Source organism: Heterodontus francisci, chromosome 2 (assembly GCF_036365525.1).
Source record: "Heterodontus francisci isolate sHetFra1 chromosome 2, sHetFra1.hap1, whole genome shotgun sequence".
Classification (NCBI taxonomy): domain Eukaryota; kingdom Metazoa; phylum Chordata; class Chondrichthyes; order Heterodontiformes; family Heterodontidae; genus Heterodontus; species Heterodontus francisci.
The window spans coordinates 22,946,056-22,973,469 of NC_090372.1; the positions used below are offsets into that span (position 1 = coordinate 22,946,056).

The 27,414-nt window shown below is 44.2% G+C and overlaps 1 protein-coding gene across 1 annotated transcript; it reads left to right on the forward strand.

Annotated features, from left to right (window-relative positions):
* The first annotated feature begins 596 nt into the window (after positions 1–596).
* LOC137380533 (pre-mRNA-splicing factor CWC25 homolog) lies at positions 597–5,765 on the forward strand. The gene is made up of 3 exons (XM_068052490.1): positions 597–806; positions 1,508–1,672; positions 5,268–5,765. The coding sequence occupies exons 1-3, from the start codon at positions 597–599 to the stop codon at positions 5,763–5,765; spliced, it is 873 nt and encodes a 290-aa protein (XP_067908591.1).
* The last annotated feature ends 21,649 nt before the right edge of the window (positions 5,766–27,414 follow it).

The following is a 27,414-nucleotide window of genomic DNA, read 5'->3' on the forward strand; positions in this document are numbered from 1 at the left end:
CCTGAGCATCCCTGATTTTAGTCACTTTACCATTGGTGGCCGTGCCTTCAGTTGCCTAGGCCCTAAGCTCTGGAATTGTCTCCCTACACATTTCTGCCTCTCTACCTCGCTTTCCTCCTTTAAGACACTCCTTAAAACCTACCTCTTTGACCTAGCTTTTAGTCACCTGACCTAATATCTCCTTATGTAGCTCGATGTCATTTTTTGTTTTATAATGCTCCTGTGAAGCATCTGGAGTCATTTCATTACATTAAAGATGCTATATAAGTCACTGTTGTTATACTATATGCCTCAGTTAGTGTTGTTGTAGTCAATGGGGCAATAGCTGTATGGCAGTCATGGCTCAATTGATAGCACTCTTGCCTCTGAGTCAGATAGCTGAGGGGTCAAGTGCCACTCCAGGAATTTTAACATGAAAATCTAGGCTGATATTTCAGTGCAGCATTGAGGGAATGCTGCACTGTCAGAGGTGCTATTGTTTGGTTGAGACATTAAACCAAGGTCTCATCTGCTTCCTAAGGTGGATGTAAAAGATCCATGGCATTAGTTTGAAGAGCAGGGGAGTTATTCCCAGTGGTCCTCAACATCAACTCCAGATGCCATGGAGTCCCCCCTCAGCTGATGAATCAGTACTCTTCCATGTTGAACAGCATTTGGAGGAAGCACTGAGGGTTGCAAGGGCACAGAACGTACTCCAGGTGGGAGACTTCAATGTCCATCACCAAGAGTGGCTCGGTAGCACCATTAGTGATCAAGCTGGTCAAGTCTTAAAGGACATAGCTGCTAGACTGGGTCTGCAGCAGGTGGTGAGGGAACCAACAAGAGGGAAAAATATACTTGACTTCGTCCTCACCTATCTGCCTGCCGCAGATGCATCTATCCATAACAGCATTGGTAGGAGTGACCACTGCACAGTCCTTGTGGAGACAAAGTCCCATCTTCCATTGAGGATACACTCCATCGTGTTGTGTGGCACTACCACCCTGCTAAATTAGATAGATTTCGAACAGATCTAGCAATGCAAAACTGGGCATCCGTGAGGCAATGTGGGCCATCGGCAGCAGCTGAATTGTTCTCAGGCACAATCTGTAACCTCATGGCCCGACATATCCCCCACTCTACCATTACCATCAAGCCATGAGGCCAACCCTGGTTCAATGCAGAGTGCAGGAGGGCATGCCAGTAGCAGCACCAGGCATACCTCAAAATGAGGTGTCAACCTGGTGAAGCTACAATCCAGGACTACTTGCATGCCAAACAGTGTAAGCAGCATGCGATAGATAGAGCTAAGCAATCCCATAACCAACCGATCAGATCTAAGCTCTGCAGTCCTGCCACATCCGGTCATGAATGGTGGAGGACAATTAAACAACAAACTCGAGGAGGTGGCTCCACAAGTATCCCCTACCTCAATGATGGGGCAGCCCAGCACAACAGTGCAAAAGACAAGGCTGAAGCATTTGCAACAATCTTCAGCCAGAAGTGCCGAGTGGATGATCCATCTCAGCCTCCTCCTGAAGTCCCCAGCATCACAGATGCCAGTCTTCAGCCAATTCGATTCACTCTGAGTGATAGCAAGAAACAACAGAAGGCACTGAAAACTGCAAAGGCTATGGGCCCTGACAACATTCTGGCAAAAGTACTGAAGACCTGTGCTCCAGAACAGATGGAGGTACCACCTTGCGGAGGAGACAAAAAACCGAGGGTCCAAACACCCTCTGAAGTGTACGGACATAAATGAGCAAGCAGAAGCCAAAGATCTGATTCTAACTAATGGGTTAACACCCAATAAGAGTTCTTGCACCAAAGAGTGTGGATGACGCCTCTCCCCTGCACCTCCTAAAATGTGAGTTAGAGCTCTTTAGTCTTGGTTCCAGCCCACCTGGGACAAGCTGCCCCAAAGATAAAAATTGATGAGTAAGGCAATGGCAAACCACCTCAGCTAAGATTCCCCCGTAAGTCACTCAAGAATCTCATCATCAAAAACAACTTGCATGTATATAAGACCTTCAAATCGCTTCACAGTAGCATAAATCTAGCAAAATTTAACGCCGAGCCATATAAAGGAAAGATGAGGACATGTTATTAGGACACCACCACCTGCTTGGTCAAAGAGGTAGGATATAAAGGAGTGCCTTAAAGAAGGACAGAGAGATAAAGAGGCAGAGGTTCAGAGAAGGAATTTCAGAACTGAGGGCATTGATTAGCACATCGGATTATGATATTATTGCTATCACAGAGACATGGTTGAGGAAGGGACAGGACTGGCAGCTCAATATTCCAGGGTATTGAATCTTCAGGCGAGACGGGGAGGGTGTAAAAGAGGAGGTGGCATTGCACTGTTGATCAAGGAGTCAATTACTGCAGTAAGGAGGGATGCTATCTTAGAAGGTTCCTCAAATGAGGCCATATGGGTAGAACTTAAAACAAAAAGGGGCAATCACTTGGCCAGCAATGTACTACAGCCCTCCAATCAGTCTGGGAGAGATAGAGGAGCAGATATATAGGCAAATCTCAGAGAGGTGTAAAAATAATAGGGTAGTAATAGAAGGGGATTTCAAATTCCCCAATATCACCTGGATAGTCTTAGTGCAAAAGGCTTAAATGTGGCGGAATTCTTAAAATGCATACAGGAGAACTTTCTGAGCCAGTACGTAGAAAGTCCTACAAGGGAAGGGGCAGTACTGGACCTCATCCTAGGGGATGAAGCCGGACAAGTGGTAGAAGTGTCAGTGGAGGAGCATTTCAGGGATAGTGACCATAACTCTGTAAGATTTAAGGTAGTTATGGAAAAGCACAAAGATGGACTGGAAATAAAGGTACTGAATTGGGGGAAAGCCGATTTCAATATCATAAAACAGGATCTGGCCAAAGTGGTCTGGGAACAGCTACTTTTAGGAAAGTTTACATCTGATCAGTGGGAGTCATTCAAAGAGGAAATAGTGAGAGCTCAGAGCCTTCATGTAAAGAACAAAGAAAATTTCAGCACAGGAACAGGCCCTTCGGCCCTCCAAGCCTGCGCCGATCCAGATCCTAAATCTAAACCTGTCGCCTATTTTCTAAGGGTCTGTATCTCTTTGCTTCATGCCCATTCATGTATCTGTCTAGATACATCTTAAAAAACGCTATCGTGTTCGCATCTACCACCTCCGCTGGCAACGCGTTCCAGGCACCCACCACCCTCTGCGTAAAGAACTTTCCACGCATATCCCCCCTAAATTTTTCCCCTCTCTCTTTGAACTTGTGACCCCTAGTAATTGAATCCCCCACTCTGGGAAAAAGCTTCTTGCTATCCACCCTGTCTAAACCTCTCATGATTTTATACACCTCAATCAGGTCCCCCCTCAACCTCCGTCTTTCTAATGAAAATAATCCTAATCTACTCAACCTCTCTTCATAGCTAGCGCCCTCCATACCAGGCAACATCCTGGTGAACCTCCTCTGCACCCTCTCCAAAGCATCTACATCCTTTTGGTAATGTGGCGACCAGAACTGCACGCAGTATTCCAAATGTAACTTGATTGAAGGGTAGCACCAACAAGTCTAGGGAACCCTGGATGTCAAGGGATATAGAGGATTGGATCAGGGAAAAAAAGGAGACTTATGGCAGATTCAGAGTGCTGAAAACAGCAAAGGCACTAGAGGAGTATAGAAAGTGTAGGGGGGTACGTAAAAAAGTAATTAGGAGAGCGAAGAGGGGACATGAAAAAGCACTGGTGGGCAAGATAAAGGAAAATCCTAAGGCATTTTATAAGTATGTTAAGGACAAGAGGATAACCAAGGAAAGAGTGGGGCCCATTAGGGACCAAAGTGGCAATCTGTGTGTGGAGTCGGAGGACTTGGGTGAGGTTTTAAAAGATTATTTTTCATTTGTGTTCACTATGGAGAAGAACAATGCAGGTGTAGAGATCAGGGAGGGGGTTTGTGATATACTTGAACATATTAGCATTGAAAGGGAGGAGGTATTAGCTGTTTTAGCGGGCTTAAAAGCAAATAAATGCCCAGGCCCAGATGAGATGTATCCCAGGCTGTTATGTGAGGCAAGGGATGAGATAACAGGGACTCTGACACAAATTTTCAAATCCTCTCTGGCCACAGGAGAGGTACCAGAGGATTGGAGGACAGCGAATGTGGTACTATTATTCAAGAAGGATAGCAGGGATAAACTAGGTAATTACAAGCCGGTGAAGTCTAACATCAGTGGTTGGGAAACTATTGGAAAAAATTCTGAGGGACAGGATTAATCTCCACTTGGAGAGGCAGGGATTAATCAGGAATAGTCAGCATGGCTTTGTCAAGGGGAGATTGGGTCTGACTAACTTGATTGAATTTTTTGAAGCGGTGACTAGATGTGTAGATGAGGGTAAAGCAGTTGATGTAGTCTACATAGACTTCAGTAAGGCTTTTGATAAGGTCCCGCATGGGAGATTGATTAAGAAGGTAAGAGCCCATGGGATCCAGGGCAATTTGCCAAATTGGATCCAAAATTGGCTTAGTGGCAGGAAACAGGGTAATGGTCGAGGGTTGTTTTTGCGAGTGGACGCCTGTGACCAATGGTGTACCATAGGGATCAGTGCTGGAACCCTTGTTGTTTGTAATGTACATTAATGACATAGACGTGAATATAGGAGGTATGATCAGTAAGTTTGCAGATGACCCGTAAATTGGTGGTGTCGTAAATAGTGAGGAGGAAAGCCTTAGATTACAGGATGATATAGATGGGCTGGTAAGATGGGTGGAGCAGTGGCAAATGGAATTTAATCCTGAGAAGTGTGAGGTAATGCATTTTGGGAGGACTAACAAGGCAAGGGAATATACAATGGATGGTAGGACCCTAGGAAGTACAGAGGGTCAGAGGGACCTTGATGTACTTGTCCATAGATCACTGAAGGCAGCAGCACAGGTAGATAAGGTGGTTAGGAAGGCATATGGGATACTTGCCTTTATTAGCCGAGGTATAGAATATACACCTGCGAATGAGCCCAAGACCCTCCTGGTCTATTGTCTGATCCACTCGCTATGTCACCGAGCTGACTTATCAAAAGATTGCCAGTGATATTTAATATTCCTGGATGAGTAGTGCTGAGTCCTGTTTTATCTTCAGAGCTGGTGTGTGATTCTTTCACTGTCCAGCCTGTTGGATAACTCTCATGTTTCGTGGATACACAAAGTGTGTATTCTCTGCATTGTTCATGTGAAGATTACACAGTGAAAGTAAAGATCATGCTTACACTCATGATATCACAGTGACTGTGTGATTTCACAAGAATCTAAAGAAAAGCTGGCACCCACAGACTTTGAAAAATGTTGAACGAGTGTGGAAAGCAGAACAAAAGCATGAAGCAGAAAAGAAAAAGATTGAGGAGCTTCAGCGGAAGCTCCGCGAGGAGCGAGCTCATGAGGAGATGCAGCGCTATGCGGAGGATAGTGGTGCTCTGAAGAAGAAGTCTGATCAACTTGATTGGATGTATCAAGGGACCAACAGTATGGTGAACAAAGAAGAATACTTGCTGGGTAGACCTATTGACAAATATGCTACAGATAAGATGGTGGATGAGGAGCCTGGGCCGCTTTCTGATACTGGGTTGCTCCCTGGCTCCATTTTTTCAGCAACGGGGGCTACCTCTGCATTGGATATGGCTTCTAAAATACGTGAAGATTCACTTCTTATGATCAGGAAGTGTGAGGAAGAGAAAAAGATGGAGGTTTTAACTAATCCCATGAAAATGAAGATGATCAGACAAATGGGGCGGCACAGTGGCTAGCACCGCAGCCTCACAGCTCCAGCAATCCAAGTTCAGTTCTGGGTACTGCCTGTATGGAGTTTGCAAGTTCTCCCTGTGACTGCGTGGGTTTCTGCCGGGTGCTCCGGTTTCCTCCCACAGCCAAAGACTTGCAGGTTGATAGGTAAATTGGCCACTGTAAATTGCCCCTAGTGTAGGTAGGTGGTAGGAGAATGGTGGGGATGTGGTAGCGAATATGGGATTAATGTAGGATTAGTATAAATGGGTGGTTGCTGGTCGGCACAGACTCAGTGGGCCGAAGGGCCTGTTTCAGTGCTGTATCTCTCTATGACTCTATAAGAGCAAGGAGGTTATAATGGAGCTGCATAAAATGCTAGTTAAGCCACTGCTGGTGTACCATGTACAGTTCTGGGCACCACACTATAGGAAGGATGTGATTGCACTGGAGAGGGTGCAGAGGAGATTCACCAGGATGTTGCCTGGGCTGGAGCATTTCAGCTATGAAGAGAGACTGAAAAGGCTAGGGTTGTTTTCCTTGGAGCAGAGAAAGCTGAGGGGGGACATGATTGAGGTATACAAAATTATGAGGGGGGTAGATCGGAAGAAACTTTTTCCCTTGGCGGAGGTGTCAATAACCAGGGGGCATAGATTTAAGCTAAGGGCAGGAGGTTTAGAGGGGACTTGAGGAAATTTTCACTCAGAGGGTGGTTGGAATCTGGAACGCACTACCTGAACATTTAAGAAGTATTTAGATGAGCACTTGAAATGTCATAGCATACAAGGCTACGGGTCAAGTGCTGGAAAATACGATTAGAATAGTTAGGTTCTTGATGGCCGGCACAGGCACGATGGGCTGAAGGGCCTGTTTCTATGCTATATAACTCGATGACTCTAACATAGGGCCTAGGCAGCAGAAGGCAAAGCCGCCAATGGTGGGGCGAAGGAAACTGGGGATGTGCAAGAGGCTAGAATTGGAGAGCACAGAGTTCTCAGAGACCTTGTGCCAGGCTTGAGTTAGGACCTGCCCTAGGGCTGAACACAACAGACGGAGGGACCCTTTAATCACAATACAACTAAACTGTTTGGCTGCTAAGGGAGAGGAGGGACAGAGTATTAAAATACCAATAATAAAAAAGGTAGCAGCTGTCCATTTTAAAATATATATATATTTTTGTAGGATTGAAGCAGTGCACCATATGTTTGACAAACAGAACCCTCCGGCACTTGCTGCAGTCAAAAATTATTGTAAAATATTTTAATTTAGGTTCTCATCATGTTGAAGCCTGTAATAGAATCTGTTGTACCAGAGCGAAAAAAAACAAAGTTTCAGAGAGTACTGTCAACCTGAAATCATAGAGCTACCACAGCTCAATTGTTGTACAATTTTGGGAATGAGATTTCTTTTTTGAGGTGGTAGATTGATTTAAGAAAATATTCCATGGTTTTGTATAGAACGGTACAGCACAGATGGAGGCCATCATACTTTTGCTGGCTCTTTGATAGACCTATCCAATTAATCCCACTCCTGTGCTCTTTCCCCACAGCCCTGTAAATTTTTCCCCTCCGAGTATTTATCCAATTCCCTTCGGGCCCAGACAGCTGAAAGCACAGTCACTGATGGTGGAATGAAATAAATGAGGGATGGACAAGAGATTGGAGTTAAAGGATCTCAGAGTTCTCAGAGAGTTTGAGGGCTGGAAGATAGAGGTAGGGAGGGCGACACCACGGAGGAAGTTGAACACGAGGATAAAAATTTCGTAATTGAAGGTCAGCAAACACAGGGAACTTTTAGTCTCTGATGGGGCTAGTGGGCAAGGAATTCCGTGCCACCGGCTGACAGCCAGTTCCCTGGCTCCATTCCGCCCCTTGGCCACTTTCCCAGAGATGGGATGAGGGGAGCAGCGGGTCACTAATTGACCTTGTTAAGGGCCTATTAAGGCCTATTGTAGGAGGCCAACTGGAATTCCTTTATTTGTTTTTGAGTAGAGTACTCATAGGTTTCCCTGAAAACTTCTTTCCTAATGTTGTCTCCACAGACAATATACTTCACACAATCATAGCGGGAACCGACAGAGAGCCATCTGCATTACCTGAATCACCAGCACTGGAGCAATAACAGAGAATAGAAAAGGTATTTTGGAAAATGTTCAAAGAGATCCCAGACCCACATTTCGATGCTCTAAAAGGTGAATTAAGCTTCAGGCCCGAGAAGCAGCAGCCAATCTGGAAAAAAGTGCTTGGAACATTACTGTATGGCATCAAGACTATCAAATGGAGCTGAAATCAAACAAAAAAAAAACCACACAGATTTGCTGTCTGGGTCATGAAATTAACAATATTCTTGTATTGCACAATCTGGCAGATGATCAAAGTGAAAAATACAACAAAGTGAGGGAAAAGTTCAAATTCACCATCAAGAAAAATGGGATTCATGAAAGGACAAAATTAAAGGAGCAAATGTTGTTATTCAAAGGTGTGCAACACAGGCACAGCATCTGGGGAGGCAGTCAACATACATAGAAGGTACAGCACGGAAACAGGCCATTCGGTCCAACAGGTCTATGCCAGTGATTTGCCTGGACTACTGGTGCTCCTCCTGGATTTAGCTTAAATTTACAGTCTTCGAGCATGCTTTCTAGTCAATAATAAATCCAGTAAGGAATTCAGCGATCACCAGAGCTGGCGGGCAGCCTTAAAGGCGGGGCTAAAGTGTGGCGAGTCGAAGAGACTTAGCAGTTGGCAGGAAAAAAGACAGAGGCGCAAGGGGAGAGTCAACTATGTAACAGCCCCGACAAACAAATTTTTCTGCAGCACCTGTGGAAGAGCCTGTCACTCTAGAATTGGCCTTAATAGCCACTCCAGGCGCTGCTCCACACACCACTGACCACCTCCAGGCGCTTACCCATTGTCTCTCGAGATAAGGAGGCCAAAGAAAAAAAAAGTCCAAGGTGAGGTTAAGATAGTTCTGTCACCCAGCCATTGGTTTTAGTGGTGTTCCTTCTGCAGTGTTGGCCCCCATTCCATCATCTGTTTCTGCTTCTTCTAGAAACAGAGGAACTGGACCCCTTCGAGCCTGTTCTGCCATTCAGTTAGATCAAGGCTGAGCTATATCCTAACTCTATCTACCCATAGTTCAATAAATTTACTATCCTTGCCTAACAAAAATCTATCAATCTGCTGAAAGTGTAATGCCAAGGAAAACCAGAATCAAGGGCGGCAGGTGCGGGGGGCGAGGGTGGGGGGGGGGGGGGGGGGCGGGTAATGCAAGATGTAAAATGAGACAAATAGAGAAGAGTTTTGTTTGAATAATGTTTCAGATGCAGGGAGAAACATTCCAGAATCTTAAGAGGTGAGTTGTATTGAGTAGATTCCACGGAAAAGTGAATGGATGTCCGTGGAAGAAATCAGTTTGACCCACTAAATGGCATGTCCTAGTTCCATGCTTTCTGGTGGCCTTCTGAATCAATGCTCACACAATGGTATGAGTCTATAAGATCAGCAAGGGATGTATGAAAATACACAGCACACACAAAGATAAATTAATTGCCAATTCTGGCGATACTGGAGTAGATGTCAACGCAACATCGAAAAACAACCAATGCCATTGGTTTTCCTTCTGGTCAAATCAGGAAGAGACAAAGACATTCAAGCTTATAGGACTGTCAGCTAAACCCTAATGCTTCAAATATGATTGAAATTGAAAAAAATGTCTTAACTAAACAAGTGTGGGTGGTGACTTCCTGCTTGAGTCTAGATTCCACAAGGAATCAAAAGCTAGAGAGAAGTCATTAAGGATAAAGTCAGGAAACACAAATTATGAAACCATACTTCAGCCCAACGTCAATGGAAAATCTTCATTTCCAGCAATTTGGAACATTTTCCAAAAGGGAACAATTGGTACTGTAAATGATTTATGTTATAAGTTGAGCATTCCCAAAATAGATCTCAAGTTTACTGTCTGACTTTGTCCCAGTCAGGGACTGATTAAAACATGAGCCTACTTTTGAGCAGCAAACAACCAATTCTAAATACACAAAGTATTGTCTGGAAGGCTCTTACCCAGAGACTGGATAATATTCTCCCTTAATGCTCACGATGGAAAGTACTATCAATCAATCAAACTCCATTCTTACACTATGATCATTCCCTGAAGATATGTATTCAGGTGACCCTTGTAGCCATTTCCTCAGTTGCTGGGGGATTGGTGTCATGAGGTGCAGAAGAGCCCCCAACCCCCCCAAATGTTTTTGTGTTCATTGACTCAAGAATTCTTAATCTGGCTCTGGTACCAGAGAATGATGTAATACCAATAAAGTTACTCAACTGTGAACTACATAGAAAATAATCCAAATCCTAGGTAATACACAACAGTACAATGAGGTATTAGCTTCAGGGTTGAACAAATCTTTCTCGTAGTGTGTTCTTGTGACTTTCATGGCCCCACTCCCTCCAAAACTCCGCCTGCCCTACAACCCTCCAAGAACTCTGTGCTCTTTCAATTCTGGCTCAATTTCCATCTGTCTATCTGAGGAGAGAGAACGATAAATAGAGACAGGCTTTGTGAAGCACCTTGGAATGTTTTACTATAGTTAAATGTGCTATATAAATACAAGTTGTTGTTGTTGTGGTGGTGAATTGGACTTGTTACGAGTAAGGATGCGGGTAACAGAGTTTTGGATGAGCTCAAGTTTATGGAAGGTACAAAGTGAGAGGTTGGCCAGGAGAGCACTGAAATAGTCAAGTGTAGGAGGTAGCAAAGGCATGGATGAGGGTTTCAGCAGCAGATGCACAGAGGCAGAGGTGGAGATGGCGTTACGGAGGTGGAAGTAGGCAGTCTTGGCGATGGAGAGGATATGGGTCAGAAGCTCAGCTCAAAGTCAATTAGGACAGCTAAGGTTATAAAGAGTCCAGGTGAGCCTCCATGGACAGGGAGAGGCATAAAATTGGTGGCTAGGGAACAGAGTTTGTGACAAGCATGGAAGGCAATGGTCTCAGTCTTCCCAATATTTAATTGGAAGAAATTTCTGCTCGTCCAGTCTTGGATGCCAGACATGCAGCGTAACAATCAGAGGCAGTGGTATGAGGTATAGCTCATTTATGGATGGTATCACCAAGGGGCAGCATACAGATGAGTAGTAGGAGGGGTCTAAGGATATATAACAGTATGTTGTTAGACCATTGGGGAAATCATACCTGGACATGTGAACTTTCAACAGAGATCACTGGCTAGCAGTCAAGAGCAGTAAGCCTTGACCGATTTTTCCATAATTCAAGGGTATGGTGGCCAACTGTAGATCCCCTTAACGTCAACCTAGCTAATTCATTGCAAAGCAAGGATTGAACCTCCAGCCTTTCTGGTCTGTAAGACTCAGCCATCACTGTATAAACTCGGAGGCTCTGACAGAGCCCCAAAATGCAGTGGTCTCATCCATGGAGGATGCACAGCTACACTAATAAAATGAAATCAGAGTTTATATATGAGAATTAAATATGTGGCAAGGTGGCGAGATTATTTGAAAAAATAACAAAGAATTACTGCCTCTAACCTTGATAGATTATTCGGTCAATGGCCCAGTCAACAAGATTAAAACATGAGTGACAAACGTGGGAAACCCCTCAAACATCTTGATGAGGCTTTTTTTTCAAAAAGCCAGAATTCATTCTCAATAGCCCCATATTTCTTGAATCACAATTTATAAACTAGCTGGTGTCTCCGTTATCCCTCATTACCCGAATGCTTTCCAAAAAGAATTCCACCCTTCAAACACAAATTAACAAAGAGTTTTACCAGTGTTTGGCACCCCCACCTCCCGCCCCAGTACAGGGGAACAAGAGTAGGTCATAAAGCTCCATGAGGCTGATCCCCCACCCAATCTATTAGATCATAGATGATCTGTAAGCTTAACTCCATTTATTCATCTTTGCTTTATATCCCTGGATACTTTTACCCAACAAAAATCCTTAGTGATCAAAGTCTTGATACACCAACACCTCAAATTTAAAATTCTTATCCTTATGTTCAAATCCCTCTGCCAGTGTATCTTCCTATCTCTTTCACCTTCTCCAGCCCTATATAACCCGATGACAACACTGCATTCCTCCAATTCGGGTCTCTTATGCACCTCCATTTCCTTTTCTCCACCACTGGTGGTCAACTGAAACACCAGTAAGTTTATAGATTGTGATTTTAGAAACATGGAGCTATTGAGAATTAATTCTGTTTTTTTTTATAAAAAGAAAACCTTGTAGAGATGTTTGAGAGGTCTCCCATGTTTGTCACTCGGGTTTCAAGTTTACTGACTGGGCCATGGACCCATTCATCTAAAAAATTCAGTCGGCCCACTGTCCACAGCCTTTTTGGGGAGAGAGGTCCAGATTTCCAGTGTGTCCAAGTCACCATTGTTCATGCAACAGTGAGCGCTGACAGACTATATGAACATAGCGACATATTAGCCAGCCCTGATTCTGTTCTAACCAGACAATCCAGCCAGAATCACTAGATAGTGATCAGACAGGTGACCAAAATCTTGGATAAAGATAGTTTTCAAAGAGGAGAAAGAGGCAGAGAGAGTGAGAGAGAAGTTTAGGGAGGGAAGTCCAGAGTTAGGGCCTAGACTGCTGAAGGCTTGACCACCAGTGCTGGAGCAAAGGAAGTGGGAGGTGCACAAGAGGCCAGAATTGGAGGCACGCAGAGTTCTCAGGGGGTTATAGGCTAGAGAAGGTTAAAGATATAAGAAGTTATGCTGCCAAAGAGGAATTTGAACTTAAGGATAAGAATTTTAAATCTGAGTCATTGGTGTACCAGGTGACTTAGGATACAGACAGCAGAGTTTTGGATGAGTTCAAGTTTATAGAGGATGGAAGATTGGAGGCCGGCCAGGAATACATTGGAATACTTGAGTCAGGAGGTAACAAAGGCAGGGATGAGGGTTTCAGCAGCAGATGGGACGAGGCAGGGGAGCAGACGGGCAATGTTACAGAGGAAGAGGCTCTAAATAACGTCAATGAATATTTTGATAGGTAGCTGGGAAAGGGCTCTGTTTTTAATCGCAGTGTGGAGTACCCAATTATCTGGATTCACAAACTGAAACCACAACATGCAGAGGGCAGTCTCCCCGCACCTTTTCAAGGCTAACAATCTGTGCAGACCTGCACAGGAAGAATGCTTGCTTTGCTGAAAATCAAGTTAAGCAAATTTCATTTAAAAATCATAAAGCACTTCTGCCTTCATGTGGCAGCAACAGGTAACTGCACACAAATTTCTCAGTCTAGTACAGCAAATTTGAACATTGTACATTTCTGTAAAAACAGAAATAAGGCTTTGTTAAAGATCCTGAAAGTAGGCCGGAAATGTCAGAACATCACCTCATGTACTCTGATTGGTTACATGTAACATCAAAGTACTTTCATCCTGTCTCTATATAGTTTTTCGTTTCGTTGCAAAACATGCTTTGGAATAAAAGACAGAAAATGTTTCCTGAAGTCTCCCAGAATTAAAGATTAATCCCTTGAACATTGACATGAGCAATCCACAGTGGTTATAGTGGCTTCTGGGCCCGGAGGGTTGTGGAAAATGTAGCCACCCCTTACTAACAAGTTGGCCAACTGATTGCAGGGGTGTGAGAGTGAGATGGTTAGAGGAAAGAGGTCATGTCTGGAAAAGAGACAAGGCAGGTTAAGGTTTTGGATATGGATCCTTTGTCAGAAAGGAAAAGGCAAGAAAGATCCTTAAAAAGTGTTCAACAGAACAAAGGGAGGAGTAGGGGAAAGAAAACAATTAAAGGTATCAGGAATTTGATTGAGTTTTTTGAGGAAGTGACAAAGATGATTGATGAAGGAAGGGCAGTGGATGTTATCTATATGGACTTCAGTAAAGCCTCTGACAAGGTCCCTCATGGCAGACTGATACAAAAGGTGAAGTCACACGGATCAGAGGTGAGCTGGCAAGATGGATACAGAACTGGCTCTGTCATAGAAGCCAGAGGGTAGCAGTGAAGGGTGCTTTTCTGAATGGAGGGATGTGACTAGTGGTGTTCCACAGGGATCAGTGCTGGGACCTTTGCTGTTTGTAGTATATATAAATGATTTGGAGGAAAATGTAGCTGGTCTAATTAATAAGTTTGCAGACGACACAAAGGTTGGTGGAGTTGCGGATAGTGATGAGGATTGTCAGAGGATACAGCAGGATATAGATCGGTTGGAGACTTGGGCGGAGAAATGGCAGATGGAGTTTAATCCGGACAAATGTGATGCATTTTGGAAGGTCTAAAGCAGGTGGGAAGTATACAGTAAATGGCAGAACCCTTAGGAGTATTGACAGGCAGAGTGATCTGGGGGTACAGGTCCACAGGTCACTGAAAGTGGCAACGCAGGTGGATAAGGTAGTCAAGAAGGCATACGGCATGCTTGCCTTCATCGGTCAGGGCATAGAGTATAAAAATTGGCAAGTCATGCTGCAGCTGTACAGAACTTTAGTTAGGCCACACTTAGAATATTGCGTGCAATTCTGGTCGCCACACTACCAGAAGGACGTGGAGGCTTTGGAAAGGGTACAGAAGAGGTTTACCAGGATGTTGCCTGGTCTGGAGGGCATTAGCTATGAGGAGAGGTTGGATAAACTCGGATTGTTTTCACTGGAACGACGGAGATGAAGGGGCGAGATGATAGAGGTTTACAAAGTTATGAGCGGCATAGACAGAGTGGATAGTCAGAAGTTTTTCCTAGGGTGGAAGAGTCAGTTACTAGGGGACATAGGTTTAAGGTGAGAGGGGCAAAGTTTAGAGGGGATGTGCGAGGCAAGTTCTTTACACAGAGGGTGGTGAGTGCCTGGAACTTGCTGGCGGAGGAGGTGGTGGAAGCAGGTACGAAAGCGATGTTTAAGAGGCATCTTGACAAATACATGAATAGGATGGGAATAGAGGGATACGGTCCCCAGAAGTGCAGAAGGTTTTAGTTTAGGCAGGCATCAAGATCGGCGCAGGCTTGGAGGGCCAAATGGCCTGTTCCTGTGCTGTATTGTTCTTTGTTCTTTGAATGCCAAATTCCGTCACCATGAGGAGCAAATGTGTTAACTGAACAGCAAAAAGTAGTGGATGGTAGCTAAATACTGCAATTCCCACTCCTGTATTCAACAAGCTTTAAAAATTCCTCTTCTTTTCTATGACTTTAAGTAAATGAGTTGTCTCAGCACTAAAATTAAAACCTCTATAAATTATTAAAATCAGTACATCTAGCACTCTTACCCCCAGTCAGAAGGTTGTGGATTCAAGCTCGACCCAAGACTTGAGCACAAAATCTAGGCTGACACTCCAGTGTAGCACCAGGGCAATGCTGCACTGTGGGAGGCATCATCTTTTAGATGAAAAGTAAACCTTATTCAGCTGAATATAGTAGATCCCATGGAGTTAGTTGAAGAGCGAAGTTCTCCCACTGTTTATATTTATCCCTCAAACAGCATCCTTTCTTGGAAACTCAACAATTTTCATCCGCAATAACTGTAGTGCATTCTTCGCATCTCATGGAAGGACAAAATCATGAATGCGACAGTCCTCTCAAAAGCAAATCTCCCAATTATGCTAGTGCTCATCAAGCAGAGGCGACTTCGCTGGCTCGGGCACATTCACAGGAAGGAAGACAGATACATTCCTGAGAATATTCTGTATAGGGAGGGAGGCGGAGCCAGAAGACCAATAGGATGCCCTCAGCTCCACTTCAAGGCTGCTTGCAAGCGTGACATGAAGGCCTTAAACACTGATTTCCACACATAGGAAACGCTGGCCAACAGAGGGAAATGGCCACATTACCTGGGGCTGGTGTGCACCACCATGACGATCAGTGGCTACAGCAGCTTGACAGGAAGCACCAACACCAACAACAGCACCTCACAACGACACCTGATAACCACCTCATATGCAGCACCTGTGGCAGAACCTGCCTCTCACAGACAGGTCTCTTCAGCCATCAGCAAAAGTGAACCATGTGAAGCTATCCCATCGCCAATGGATTTGCTGCATGTCCATCATCTCACATAGATGGAAGGATGTCACCATCGCTGATCAACAACATCACCAAAACAGATTAGGGTCACTTTAACTGATACCAATCTTTTATTTCCAGATTTTAAAAAAAACACTCAATTTAAATTCTCAAGTTGCCCTGGTGGGATTTGAACTCACAGTCTCTGGTTTATGAGTCCCAGGCCTCTGGATTCTCACGCACATCCAAAACTGCTTTCACTTGTGGGCGAGTCCTGAACAAGGGTGCATAAATACAAGATAGCCACTAACCAATCAAATTCAGGATTAAGGAGGAATTTCTTTACACGGAGAGTGGTTAGACTGTGGAACTCCACATGAAGTGGTTGAGGTGAATAGCATACATGTCTTTAAGGGAAGGCTTGATGCAAACATGAGGGAGAAGGGATTAGAGGGATACGGGGGTTGGGGGGTGGTGGGGAAGGATTGGTTGGGGGGGTGGGGGGTGGCAGGACGGGAAGAGGTAATTAAGGTGGGAGGTGGCTCATGTGGAGCATAAACACTGATAGAAACCACTTGGACCCAAATGGCCCATTTCTGTGCTGCAGGTTTTCGGGAATGCAATAAATATTAATTGGGCAGTGACATCACCAGACTGGTTGATTCTAGGGATTAGCTTTACTTTGTTTTTTAAAAAACATTGCTGGGTTTTTTTTTGCTCATTCAATATGCCTCTGCTGATCGTGTTCTGTCTTTACTGCACACCACTGATAAATGTCATTGATCAACAACTGCTCTACAAAAAGGACACCTTAAAATCCCTGAAGTGAGGCACATGACATGAATGTAGATCAGTATTCATGCTGTGAAGTTCAAAAGATCCAGCTGAAAGGGTCGAAGAGTTTAATGTATGTACTGGCCTCCATCTGTCTTTGTTCCTCCAGTGGCATCTGAACTGCAAATCTTCCCTTATTATACAGCAAACTGGGTCTTTCACACCCAACCCAATCCTTTTGATAAAAGAGACAATCACATTGGTGATAACATTTAACTGACAGCTTATAAATTCCCCAGCAAAAGCTTCAAAACAAGGTGCCACTACCAGCAGCAACCGGTCAGAAAGCAAACAATCTTCAGTAGAAAATACAAAATGTAGCACACAATTAGCTGCTTCATTATTACCTTCTAATTACCATTTCCAAATGCTATTACCAAGAAAGCAAAATAGAGGAAAAGAGCTTCCATTTCTATACAGCTTTACAGCTAATGAATTACTTTTTAAGTATAGTCACTGCTTTAACGTAAGGAAATGCGGCATCAATTTGCACAGAACACAAACAGCAATGTGATAATGATCAAATCATCTATTTCAAGGGTTGGTTGAGGGACACATATTGACCAGGACACCCAAGAGAACTCCACTGCTCTTCTTCCAAATAGTGACAAGCATAAATTTAAAAATAAATATTTCCAATGGTTAAAAATAAATTTGAACCATTTCAAAGCAAACACGAATTCCCCAAGGTCAACCTAATCAGCTACAAATCAGCATGTCACAACCAAATCAGATTGTTTACATTCTGCCCAGAAGTAAAACGCAAAAATCTTTTAAGCATCGCTGAAATATCCCAGAAGAATAAATAAAAAAGACATTTACACTATAATAGTCAAAAGAGAAAAAGCACAGCGTTTTAAGCTTACCAACCACATTGGAACAAGTTTATTTAAACTAATGTGCACCATGAAGATTGAGAGAGGAGGGGAGAAGCTGAATTAACTACTGTGACAACAATTGTAGCTGGGAAATAGAACAGGAATCATGCATGTGTAGAGGACGTAGTAGGGAAATTTCTTTTGTCTTCTGGTTGTACAGAAGTTTTAATGAAATACCTTTCCTCATTACAGAAGCTTATGTTAATTTTATATTAAATTTGTTTTAAAAAGTTAAATTGTACAGAAGCTAGAAATCTGAAATAAAAACAGAAAATGCTAGAAAACTCAAAAGGTCTGGCAGTATCTGTGGAGAGAGAAATTGTATTTAAATTGTATGCAGGTGGTGGTCATTAACTGGGGATTCACTTGAGCCCCCATAAATAGACACAAACTAAAACTGTGTTTGTTGGGTCAGGAGGTGTATGCTTGTAATGTGTAAATAAATATAAAAGTGTGTAAAGGTTGGTTCCAGCTCAATCCTTCGCCGACTGGCTTTATGGAAAGAATAGCTGATGGTCCAGTTGTGTATTTCTAGCATTTTGTGCTTTTAATTCCAAATGATTTTTGGCTGCCTGATGTCATGAAAGTACTCATACTTCGTGTAAGCCATTGCTCAGTGGGCAGCACTCTCACCTTGAGCCAGAAGGTTGTGGGTTAAAAGACCCACTCCAGAGAGTTGAGCCCATAATCTAGGCTGACACCCCAATGCAGTACTGAGGGAGTGCTGCACTGCCAGAGGTGCATCTTGGGAGTGCCATGTTAAACAGACCTCAACTGTTATCTAAGGTGGATGTAAAATGTCCCATAGCATTATTAGAAGATGATATGGCAGGTCTCACTGGTACCCTGGTCAATATCTATCCCTCACCCAAAATCACTAAAACAGATACCCTGGTTGCGGTGCGGGGGATCATGCTGTACCCAATTGGCTGCTATGTTTCCTACACTACAACAGTGGCTATACTTCAAAAGTACGCTGTTGCCTATAAAGTGCTTTAGGACATCCTGACGTCATGAAGGGCGCTATATATAATTACAAGTCCTATTTATCCCAAATATTATCATTTGCATTTAAGAGAATAAGAGCTTTTTACATAGACAGCTTAGGAACAGTAGGTTATTCAGCCCTTCAATTAGATGATGGCTGATATGTACCTCAACGTCATTTACATACCTTTGCTCCCTTGATATCCTTGCCCAACAAAAATCTATCAATTTCATCCTTGAAAATTTAAATTGACACCCAAAATCCACTTTTTTGGGGTGGGGGGGTGGGGGAAGAGTTCCAGATTTTCACTAACTGTTGTGTGAAAAGATTTTTCCTAATTTCACTCCTAAACAGCCTAGCTCTAAAGTTAAGCTTGTGCCCTCTTGTTCTCAATTCTACACAAAGAGAAATGTTTGGCTCTATCTACCCTTTACAAGCACTTTATCATTTTGAACACCTTGATTAGATCACCCCTCAACGTTCTAAACTCATTGGATACAAACCAACCATAATTTAACCCCAATATCATTCTGTCCACAATGTGCTGCAACCTCTCCCATATATCCTTCCTGAGGGGTGGTGCCCAAAACTGAATGCAATACTCCAGATGGGGTGGCACCAAGGTTCTACGCAACTTAATCATCACTTCCTCACTTTTGAATTTCCACTTCAGATAAAAGTCAATATTCCATTTGCCTTTTTGATTAATTTTTGTACTTGTGTGTTAGTTTTTGGCTATTTGGGTGCATGGACATCCAGTTCCTAACCTCTTACCATTAATATCCCAATTCACCTTTCTCAGGAGATTAAGCATGAAAGAAAGCTATTGAAATGTTGTGGTTACAGAGTATTCTACTTACAGGTATACCCAGGCTACACTTTTGAGTCTCAATGAATAGGCCGCATCATGGAAAGAACTTGTATTTATAAAATGCCTTTCATGTCCTCAGGATATCCCAAAGCCCTTCACAGCCAGAGAGTTAGTTTTGAAATGTGGTCACTTTTGTTTTATAACCAAACAGGGCAGCCAATTTGTTCACAACAAGAATCCACAAACAGCAATGAGCTAGAGAGCCAGTTAATCTGTTTTTCTTTAAGTGGTGTTGGTTGAGAGATAAATGTTGGCCAGGACACTGGAGGAACGCCCCTGCTCTGAGACAGGGCCTCAGCTGAATGTCTCATCTGATAAAAATCCATAAATTTGCCATTCAGTTCAATTGCTTTGTTACAATGCAAAGGTGGTAAGGCCTTGCTTGTCCAAATTATTTCCTTCAAAATTTCTAGTATTGGCATCCCAGCAATCATTCCTATCCCTCTGGCTGGATAAATATTTTGCAACAAAAGCAAAATAGTGCAGATGCTGGAAATCTGGAATAAAATCAGAAAGTGCTGGAAATAATAGGTCTGGCAGCATCTGTGGAGAGAAAAACAGCGCTAACATTTCAGGTCTGTCACCTTTCATCAGAACTGTCAAAGGTTAGAAATGTAATAGGCTTTGAGCAAGTGAAAGGGGGGAAGGGGGAAGAAAATCAAAAGGGAAGGTGTGTGATAGGGCAGAGGGCAGGAGAGAGTAAATGACAGAGATGTCATGGAACAAAGGCAAAAGGAGTGCTAATAGTTGTCATAAAAATATTTCCAGCACTTTTTGTTGTTAAATGTTTTGTAATACTTGCAGAGGCAGAGGCAAAGCAATTAAAGCCAGCTTGCTGTCAGTTTCCATGGAGATGCAGGAGCACAAGTAGATCGGAGCAGACAGATCCTTGAAAGAGTCGTGCAAAACACAGAAGATTTAAATTAAAACTCGGGTAGCGCTGAATTGTTGAGTACTTACTACTAATAAAACTTACCTGCAAAGATTCTTTCTCTTTCAAAGTGAAGTAACCCAAACAAAAAATGTACATCATAAAAAAATGTTGACTATTTCTAGTGAGAATGCGAGGAAAATGAGAGAAACACATCATGAGTACAAACAGGGCCCTTTAACTAGTAGAAAGGCATAATCCCAAATCCACAGAGCCTCTTTTGATAGAGACAGTTTATAAATCAGGTACATCTTCCAGAAGTCTGCAAATCCTCAGGCATAAAGCAAAGATTCCTCCTGCAATACGAGTGTGTGGAGGTCAGGCTGACTGAGTTAGCTCTCAACACTAGAACAATACGTTCTGCTCTGGATTCCAAACCCTTCACAAAAACACCATACAAGTTTGATTTATTTTTTCTCTTTCCAGCCTACTTTACAACTTGCCTGTTTTCTGCTAGTCTGCCATTACCAGTTTTGCTTTCTACAGATCAGTGTCCTCAATTAACATACAAATAACAGCGGAGAATTAAGATGCATTTTGCAAACTCTCTCCTTGTTACTCGCATGAAAGGCGTTGTACATAATCTTCTAAATTAACAATAAACCTCTGCACAAGCATTTTTCCAAATACTCAAGAGATTAATTATTCCTCTCCCCAAAGTTAAGTTTTGTTCTCAGCCTGGACATCAGTGCGAAAGAATTACACACTTTTCCACATTTGGCTTCAGATGACAGGTCATATACATCCCCTACTTGCAGTTATGCTTTAACATAGTAAAACAACCCAAGGGGTCTCACAGGAGCTCTTTCAAACAAAATTTGATACCAAGCCACCGAAGGAGATATTTGGACAACTGACCAAAAGATTGGTCAGAGGTAGATTTTAAAGAGTGTTTTTATAAGAAAGAGAAGTAGCAAGGCAGAGAGATTTAGGAAAGGAGTTCCAGAGCCTAGGGCCCAGCAGCTAAAGGCACGGATGCCAATGTTGGAGCAAAGGAAATCAGAGATGAACAAGATGTCAGAATGCTAGGAACCCAGAGATTTTAAGGGTTGTAGGGCTGGAGCAGGTTACTGTGATAGAGAGGGACGAGGCCATGGAGGGATTTGAACACAAGGATGAGAATTTTTAAATCAACATAATGCCATACCGAGAGCCAATGAAGGTCAGCGAGCACAGGCGTGATGGGTGAACTTGGTGAGAGTTAGAAGGTGGTCAGCAGAATTTTGGATGACCTCAAGTTTGTTGAGGGTGAAGGTGAGAGGCTGGCCAGGACAGCATTTGAATAATCAAGCCTGGAGATAATAAAGGCGTGGATGTGTGTTTCAGCTACAGATGAGCTGAGGCAGAGACGGAGACAGCTGATGTTACAGAGGTGAAGGTAGGAGGTCTTGGTGGTGGTATAGATGTGTGTTTGGAAGCTCAGGTCAGGGTAAGATAGGAGGCTGAAGTTGCAAAAAGGCCAGTTCAGCCTTAGACAGTAGGATGGAGAGGGATGGAGTTTGTGTTGGGGACCAAAAACAATGGCTTTGGTCGTCCCAATATTTTATTATTGGTCACATGCCAATGATGCTGCATTGATAACAGATCAGGTAAGGCACAGATATGCAAGAGCAGCAGAGAAAGACAATGCAGCTAAACTGTGGAAAAAGGATTGACTGGTTATGTGTTGCCTAACAGTTAGCAAATTAAAGTGTAACACTAATAACTGTGAACTATTACACATAGGTTGATAAAAACATGGCCCTAAAATGTACTATGAATTGAATTCAATTAGAAAGATTTAGCCAATAAGCAGATTGGGTTCAGTTGTGAAGCCACCTGCTGTTGAATAGCTTTCCAAAATTCAATAGTAAATAATGAGTCACTTGGATTAGTAGTATCCACGGGACAAAAGTGCATCAAGGAATCAAAACCTTCAGGAGAGGATGAGGAGAGAGTAAAAGATTGCAAAGAAAATAAATTTTAAAAGCTAATGGAATCTTTTTTGACTCAACATATTTTTACTCATATCTGTGCGAAGTTCCTTAGGATGTTGTTTTACATTAATGTCACTATATAAATGCAAGCTGTTCTCATGAGACAATCTAAGTACAGACTGAGCCAGAGCCATCCATGGATGTTGTTTCTGTTTAAAGACAGACAGAAGAAAGAACTTGCATGTATATAGCACCTTTCACAACCTCAGAAAGTTCCAAAGCACTTCACAGCCAATTAAGTTCTTTTGAAGTGTAATCACTGTTGTAATGTATAAAATGAGACAGCCAAATTACACACAGCAAGCTCTCAGAAATAGCAATGTAATAATGACTAGATAATCTGTTTTAGCAATAACAGTTGAGGGAGAGATATTAGCCAGGACACTTGGGAGAACTCCCCTGTTCTTCTGCGAATAGTACCACGGGATCTCTTCCATCCACCCGGGAGGGCAGATGTGGCCTCGGGTTTAACGTCACATCACAAGGACGGCACCTCCAACAATGCAGCACTCCCTCGACATTGCACTGGGAGTGTTAGCCGAGAAATAGCATCTAATCTCAATTTAAATTAAATAACTTTGAATTACCTGATACTTCAATTTTAAACAATTTAAGCACCAAGGGGGAGAAATTAATGTGCATGATGCCTTCTCACTGCCAACTGACTGCCAATAATTTTGCACAAGTAATGCCCACTAGACCCCACACCTCCCCATCTCTGTAACCACCTCTGTGCTATTTTCCCCTCCGCCACACCCAACATCCCAAGCTCGCCACTCCTAACTTTGACCCCTTTAACACTTCTGCTCACCTTCACCCCACATTCTAATTCCCTCCCTAAACCCATCCATCTCTCCCACTTGAAGACCCTTGGAAACCCACCTGCTTGACCCAGCTTTTTGGGTCCTCCCCATCTAATCTCTCCTCCTTCAACGTGACATCCCATTTTTTTCTCCTTGGAAGCGCCTTGACTTTCAACATTAAAGCACTCTAGAGTTGCAGGTTGTTGTCATATTGGAAGGTTCCTATGAAACTGTGCCTCAGGCCTGAATGGGCAAGGAAAGTTTTCCAAAAGCATCTATCTCCCTGTCTATAAACACACAACTTGACAAAAACTCATTATCTTCTGGCTGCATATTAGGTTACAGGTAAAGTTTGACACAACTTTCAACACTTCAGTGGTGAAGCCCCATATGACCCACCCACTGTGCTTTTTTCACACAGACTGCCAAACCTGACCAGTACAAATGAAAGAAAATGAAGTCCTTTTATTTGAATGCTTAGCATTAGTGCAACTTTTGTAACCAAACTTTTAGCAAATTAAGGACACTTTGTGTTGTAGCAGGAGTCAAGTGAGTTTGACTCTTCAGACTAAAACACTCCCTTAATGAATGTACAATTTCTTGAGTGAGTGTGTGTTTGTTCAAAAGAATGACTCTTAAAATACCATTAGAAAAAAATGAAAGGGAAAATAAACAGTGACAAAATGCTCAATTTTGATCAGAGCAATCTCCCAAGTGCTATTCTTCATTTGTGGGGTTCATGTTCATGGGCAATCAAGTCCAATCTCAACTTCATCTTATATCCACGCTGACCACAATGGATGGTGGAGTATTTCCACTTCCTACTCCAAGGCAGTGAAGTATATTGGAGAGTTCCAAACATCTCCCTAAACCAGAGAGCATGTGCACGAGTGAGAGACAGCGCACAGGCATGAGAGAGAAAGAGCACGCATGCTAGAGAAAGAGAAAGAGCATAGGCACAAAAGAGACAGAACATGGGCGCAAGAGAGAGAGCACAGGTGCAAGAGAGAGAGAGAATACGAGAGAGCAAGAGAGAGAGAGAGAGCACAAGCGAGAGAGACAGAGGGCCGGATTTTATTTTGGCAACATAAGTCCCTGCAGTGGGCCAGAAGGTGGAGGCAACCCCACCTCAGCCCTCTGTCAGATCCCCACTGCTATTTCACAGCGGGCAGGCAATTAACCGCCTCCCATCGGGAACGCCGTCCCTTTAAGGAGAGAGCTCCTGCCTCCAGAGGTGCCAGCCAACCAGGAGTAGTGGTTACTGCTGGCACTGCAGAAGACCCTGCAGAGAAGAGTGAAGATGGCAGTGACCTTTGATCCTGTTCCAGGTAGGTTTTTGAGTTAAATGGCTGTAACCAATTCTAGAGCTTCAGGCCAGGGAGTGCGTAACACCGTTCGGGTGGTGGTGAACGATAATGAAGGAAGTGCACCTGTTGACCATACCTTCTTCATTAAGAAAATCCTTATTGATTGATGTGGATTCCAAGCTACTGACATCTTCTGCCTGCAGGACTTCCCCAGCAGTGAATATTTCGACGTGACATTCAAGAACGCGGCGTGATGCATCAAGTTCCTGAAGGTGCTCAAGGAGATGCTGTCGATCCTCACAGTGGAGCCACTCTTCACGCTGCCGTCGCAACATGATCAGGTGGTGACAATTCACCTCTATAACCCCCATGTTCCTGTCGTGAATGTACTCACCTTCCTCGCCAGGTACGTCGAGGTGACCGGGAGCAGCACTGATGTTAAGGACCCGTTTGGGATTTGGGCCAGCAAGCGGCAGGTCAAAGTGACCTTGAAGGTCGATGCCAACGGAGCCATCATCCCTCCAGCTTCGCAATTGGGGAAGTCGAGGCTTCTTGGTCTATGCGGGGCACCCCAGAGTTTGTTGCACCTGTGACAAATCTGGGGGGCCAACTGCAGCACAGTCGTCTGCAAGAACTGCAAAAAGGAAGGCCATCAGACCAAGGACTGTAAACAGAGTAAGTGCTGCAACCTGTGTGGTGAGGCAGGCCACCTCTACAAAACCAGCCCCAAACGCTGCCTCAGTTATGCACATGCGGCAAGGTCCAAGGAAAGACCGGGAGAAGAAACGGGTGATCGTGTCTGGTGCTGGGAAGGAGACAAGCAATTCTCCCCAGAGTGAGGAAAGTCTACCTAAGAAGGAGAAGAAAGGGCAGGCAGCTGCAACCAGCGACCCAACACTTACCCCGTGCCCAGAAACTCCTCCTCTACAGACAGAATCAATGGAGGAGGAGGCAGCAGATAGACAAACTGGTCAGTGGCAAATGGTCAAAAGGAAAACCACAAAGAAGAAGCCCCCAAAAAAGGAACAGGTCACCACCAAAACCAGTGGCAAGAAGAGGCTACCGTCTGAGACAGACTACGACAGCTCCTCCTCATTGGATGAGGGAGGGCCGGAAGGACGGCACCTGCAAAAGAAGCAGCAGAATTCAAAGGAGCTGGAAGAGCAAGCTCCCCAGCTCCAGGGCACTGGAAGCTGTGACAGGCCCAAAGTGTGCCCCCACCCCAAAGCGCCGAACCCAGCGAGATGCCCAGCGCACCTTAGTTCTGGGAAACTGAGAGCAGCGAAGCGTCTGACGCACTCCAGCTCCGGGCAGCTGGGAGCAGTGATGTCTTCGAGGAGGGACAGAAGGGAAAGACACCACCACAGAGGACAACCCAAGCCTTGCTGCCTATAAGAACTCCCGATGACACCCCAGCGTAACTAAACCCCCATGAGTAACCAGGAGGGGTATCTGAGCCCAACAAATGTGAAACAGCTTGTGTATACAATGGGTATACAGGAAGATACTCAAGGACTGGGACAAGCAGATGTAATGTACAACAATGCTCTGCTATACTTAATCAACCTGTACGCCCTGGTTCAATACAGTGAGCGACTGGCCGTCCTCCAGCAGCTCCCACTGCTGCTGGCGACATCCAGGCTGGTCATTCTTGGCAGTGACTTCAACTGCATCATTGATGCAACTGGACGATTCGGCAGTGACGACAGCAAACTGGACGCTATGTCCAGATTCCGAATGGAAACAGTAAAAGATGCCAAGCTGCACGACGTCTGCAGCAATCCTGCAGACGGAGCACAGTGTAGATACACCTGGTCAAGATCGATGGGTCTGCCCGTTCCAGGATTGACTTCCTGTTTGTGTCACGGTCGGATCTACCGACGTCAAGTCAGTGTTCTTCTCTGGCCACTGCCTCTTACTGGCCGACTGTCACTTACAGGACGACCAGCGGGTTGGCAGGGGGAAAATGGAAGCTGAATGTTACACTGCTAATCCCAGAGAACATTGTAGAACTCAAAACTGATTACAACGGTTGGAGAATCGTGAAACCCCTCTCTGAGTCTCCAGTGCACTTTTGGGACGTGATCAAGGAGAACATCAAGAGGTTCTTTATCTTTAAAGGTGTTCAGAGGGCGAGAGAGAGACAGAGGGAAATGTCTCGACTCCAGAAAAGAATGCAAAATCTGCTCCGGCTGCAGTCGATGGGGGTTGAGGTAAAGGAGGATCTCCAAGAGGTGAAGAGCCAGCAGGCTTTGCTCTTTGTCACGGAGGCCTCCAAGATCATCTTCCGGTCCAGAGTCCGCTCCATTGAGCAGGATGAGATGTGCTCGCGTTTCTTCTGCCAATAGGGACACGCAGAGAGCTCTGTGATCAGCAGCCTGAAGGAAGAGGATGGCTCAGTAACATCTTCCCGGTCTGACATACTAAGGATTAGCAAATCCTTTTACGCTGGGCTATACCACATGAAACCCATGGATAGCAAGGCCTCCCAGTCCTTCCTCTCATCTATCACGGAGGTCTTAGATGACAGCATGCAGGAGAGTCAGGACAAACCACGAATTCTGGACGAGCTGACAAAGGCCATCAGGTCTTTTGAGATGAGTAAAACTCCCGGAAGCGACAGCTTACTGGTTGAGTTGTATTTGGCTCTTTGGGACTGGATCGGACCAGACCTGGTGGAAGTATACGAGAGTATGCTTCTGGCTGGCAGCATGTCAGAATCCATGAGGAAAGGCATTATCACCCTCATCTACAAGCGGAAGGGAGAAGAGGGTGGAAATCAGAAATTGGCAGCCCATCGCCAGTTAGGTCAAATGTGCTCTGGAGTTGGTTATTCACCCTGACCAGACCTGTACTGTACCCGGCAGGAAGATCTCTGACAGTCTTGTGCTACTCAGGGATATGATCACCTATGTACAGGGCAGGAAAGTGGACACCTGCCTCATCAGCTTGGACCAGGAGAAGCCTTTTGACAGGACATCGCACGTATACATGCTCTCCAAAATGGGGTTTGGGGAGGGAATCCGCAATTGGATCAAACTGCTCTACACAAACATCAGTAGCGCAGTCTCAATCATTGGCTGGGAATCAGAAAGTTTCCCAATCAA

Excerpts from the sequence above, each read along its gene's own strand:
- LOC137380533 (XM_068052490.1), top strand. The coding sequence starts at position 597 with ATGCCATGGAGTCCCCCCTCAGCTGATGAATCAGTACTCTTCCATGTT. Across the intron at positions 807-1,507 it reads GACTGGGTCTGCAGCAGGTG|CCTCCTCCTGAAGTCCCCAG; the intron begins GTGAGGGAACCA and ends GATCCATCTCAG. Across the intron at positions 1,673-5,267 it reads GTGCTCCAGAACAGATGGAG|AATCTAAAGAAAAGCTGGCA; the intron begins GTACCACCTTGC and ends TGATTTCACAAG.